Source organism: Gossypium raimondii, chromosome 6 (genome assembly GCF_025698545.1).
Source record: "Gossypium raimondii isolate GPD5lz chromosome 6, ASM2569854v1, whole genome shotgun sequence".
Lineage (NCBI taxonomy): Eukaryota > Viridiplantae > Streptophyta > Magnoliopsida > Malvales > Malvaceae > Gossypium > Gossypium raimondii.
The window spans coordinates 40,710,464-40,713,494 of NC_068570.1; the positions used below are offsets into that span (position 1 = coordinate 40,710,464).

At 31.9% G+C, this 3,031-nt stretch overlaps 1 protein-coding gene across 1 annotated transcript; it reads left to right on the forward strand.

The window, feature by feature from the left end:
- Positions 1–333: 333 nt before the first annotated feature.
- On the forward strand, positions 334–1,390 carry LOC105774391 (VQ motif-containing protein 4). Its single transcript, XM_012596880.2, has one exon. The coding sequence runs from the start codon at positions 500–502 to the stop codon at positions 1,235–1,237; it is 738 nt and encodes a 245-aa protein (XP_012452334.1). The 5' UTR covers positions 334–499; the 3' UTR covers positions 1,238–1,390.
- Positions 1,391–3,031: the final 1,641 nt, after the last annotated feature.

Below are 3,031 nucleotides of genomic sequence, written 5' to 3' on the forward strand. Positions count from 1 at the left end.
AATGTTATAATAAAAATGAATAAATATATTATAACACTTTTATAACATATAAATAATTTTTATAATAAAATTTTATCATAATTTTAAAATTTTAAAATTTAAATAATATATTTTGTTATAGATTTATAGATTATTTTAAGATATATTTTTAGGATTTATAATATTATAAACCTTTGACTATAAACATTCAACACATGCTCATGCTTTTCAATAAAACCCACAAATTCCAATAATTACCTAATCATATTATTCAAATATTTACATCTATATGCAGATTACTTTCCAAATACTACCTTGATAATTAAATAAATACACGGTTTAGACAAAACAAAAACGACAGCCGAACCCCAAAAGCTCGCAATCCACCAAAACATTTCTTACCAAACCAAAACCTCTATCACTGTCTCCTCCATTTCCTTTCATTTTAACCTTTTTCCGCCTTTTCCCAAGCATCCAAACAGAAGCCAGAAAATCAACACAAAAGAAAAGGTAGCCCTAAATGGAAACCTCTACATGGCTGAGCCCAAACCCCAATTTCCTTCCTTCTCCCAAAACCCACAGTCCCGACAGCAGCATCAGCAGCAACACCACCGCCCCAACACCCCCGACTCCGCCGCCTCAGCAACCCAAACTCATCACCAGATCCGAATCCGCCAATCCTTACCCGACAACTTTCGTCCAAGCCGACACTTCGTCTTTCAAGCAAGTCGTCCAGATGCTCACCGGATCTTCCGAGACCGCCAAGCTTGCTTCTTCCATTAACTCAACTTCCTCCCCTCACTCCGATCCCAACCTCAAAACCCACATCCCGCCGATCAAGTCCATCCCCAAAAACAAGCAAAACTCTGGGTTTAGACTTTACGAGCGACGGAGCTCTCTCAAGAACCTCAAGATCAACCCCTTGAACCCGGTTTTCAACTCTAGCAATTCAGGATTTTCGCCCCGAAAACCCGAAATACTCTCCCCTAGCATTCTTGACTTCCCGTCTTTGACTCTTAGCCCGGTTACTCCCTTGATATCCGACCCCTTTGATCGATCTGGACCTGGAAACCACGCCGATTGTATTAATAATATCACCAACTTAGACAAGGAAGCTGAAGAGAAAGCAATTAAAGAAAAGGGTTTTTATTTGCATCCATCGCCGGCCTCTACGCCACGAGATACTGAGCCTAGGCTTCTCCCTCTTTTTCCAGTTACTTCACCTAGAGTTTCAGGTTCTTCTACTTCTTCAAACTAAGAAAAACGAATCATTTTTATTTTTGCTTCTTTTGATGTTGTTGTAAGATTTTTTTTATATATTGTTGGGCACTGAAGATGAGGAATGTTAAAAAAAGGGCCGAGAAATGATTTGTAGTCTTGGATACTTCAAGAGGAAATCTTTGCTTTTTTACTTCTTCTGCGATGTTTGGATGCTGGGAAATTTTAAAAGTATGATTTTAGTTAAAAACAATTGATTTATCTTAGTCAAATGAGGAATTTAAATTTTGGTAAATTGAGAAATGACTGATTTGAATTGAAATCAATGACTGACTATTAATGGCCAAGAAAAAAAAAAGAGTGACTATTACTAGTTTTTCTTAATTTTCTTTTGGATGATGTTATAAGGTGGAATTTGTATTTTGAAAATATTTAATGCGGTATTTAAATGATCCGTTTGTGTATTATTAGTTTCATTAAATGCTTTACATGAGTTCTGATGTGATGCGGTGGTTGTTTATTTCTTCCTTTAACTTTAACAATGTTATTGAGATTCACGTTCGTAAGATTGATCAATTGTTTATCTCTTTAAAGAGTTTTCAGGACGATAGAATTGATCATTATTATCGGTGATGGATGCTTTAGTTATGAAAAAAAAAATCTAACATGGTATTTGTAGTTTGAAAATGTTAAATTTGATGCCTGAATTATAAACCTATGTATTATTGTGGAACGAGCACCATGATAAATGATAATTTAATTTATGAAAATTTGATAGATGATTTTTTTAAATCATCAACTTCAAAAGATAATATAATTTTTATGTGAAAAGTTAAATAAAATAAAATGAAATTAAAATAAATAACTGAACTTAAAGAAGATTAATTTTTAAAACAATTAAATCTCAATTTTGAGAATTTTAGAGGAGATTTGAGAGCAAATTACAAATTTTAACTCAAAATTTCTAACAATTTTAAAAATCTTAAAAACTTTTTTAAAAGAAATTGAAATCTATTTATGTCTAAAATTTTTAAAATTTATGTTTCTTGCTTGATTTAGCGAATGAAATTTTGTTTATAAAATGGGAAGTTTTGAAAGAAAACTTAAAGGAAATCAAAATTAAATTTTCGTAATTAAGGTTTTATGTGGTGGAAATTTACTTAAAATGAGAAGATGTTATTAATATTTACTTTAATAAAGAATAAAATAATTCGCTTAGTATTTTTATGAATTATATTGGTTTAGATTTAGTTATTTGTTTAAAAAATAAATTTAGTTTTATTTTAATATTTTATATAAATAGTATATTATTCACTTTCATCCATAGAAGGATATTTTATTAGGAGATAATGAATGGAAAGAGAAAACAATGATCCCCATTTTGTTTCTTTTCTTTTGAGTTGCCTGAGCAAGTGGATACTTCAATATAGAAGCAAAGTTTGGAAAAGTAATCATGCAAAGGCAGTTTCATCACGGTGAACCTTGCACTTAAAACATTGTTTTGGGTCCCCACTTTTTGACTCCAAAGTCCAAACAGTCCAACGTCCAAAATTTAGTGAATGGAGACATGCGAAAACGCAGGCGGAAAAGAAGAAAGTGGGACTCCTGATGTTGAATGGTTTTGGGGGTCATCTCTTATTTTTGTTTTTTCTTGTCTTCTTTTATTTCTGTTTTTGTAGACCACACTGTTGCAATTTTACAACTTAATCCCAAATCAATTTGAAAAAATAACATTAACATCTATTATCAGGTAATCTAAATTCTCACAAACATGATCAGGCATTGCATTATTTCAATCTCTTTGGCTCTAATTAATTTGTCAGTCCAAACTCTC

Coding starts and splice junctions, on each gene's coding strand:
- LOC105774391 (XM_012596880.2), top strand. CDS start 500: ATGGAAACCTCTACATGGCTGAGCCCAAACCCCAATTTCCTTCCTTCT.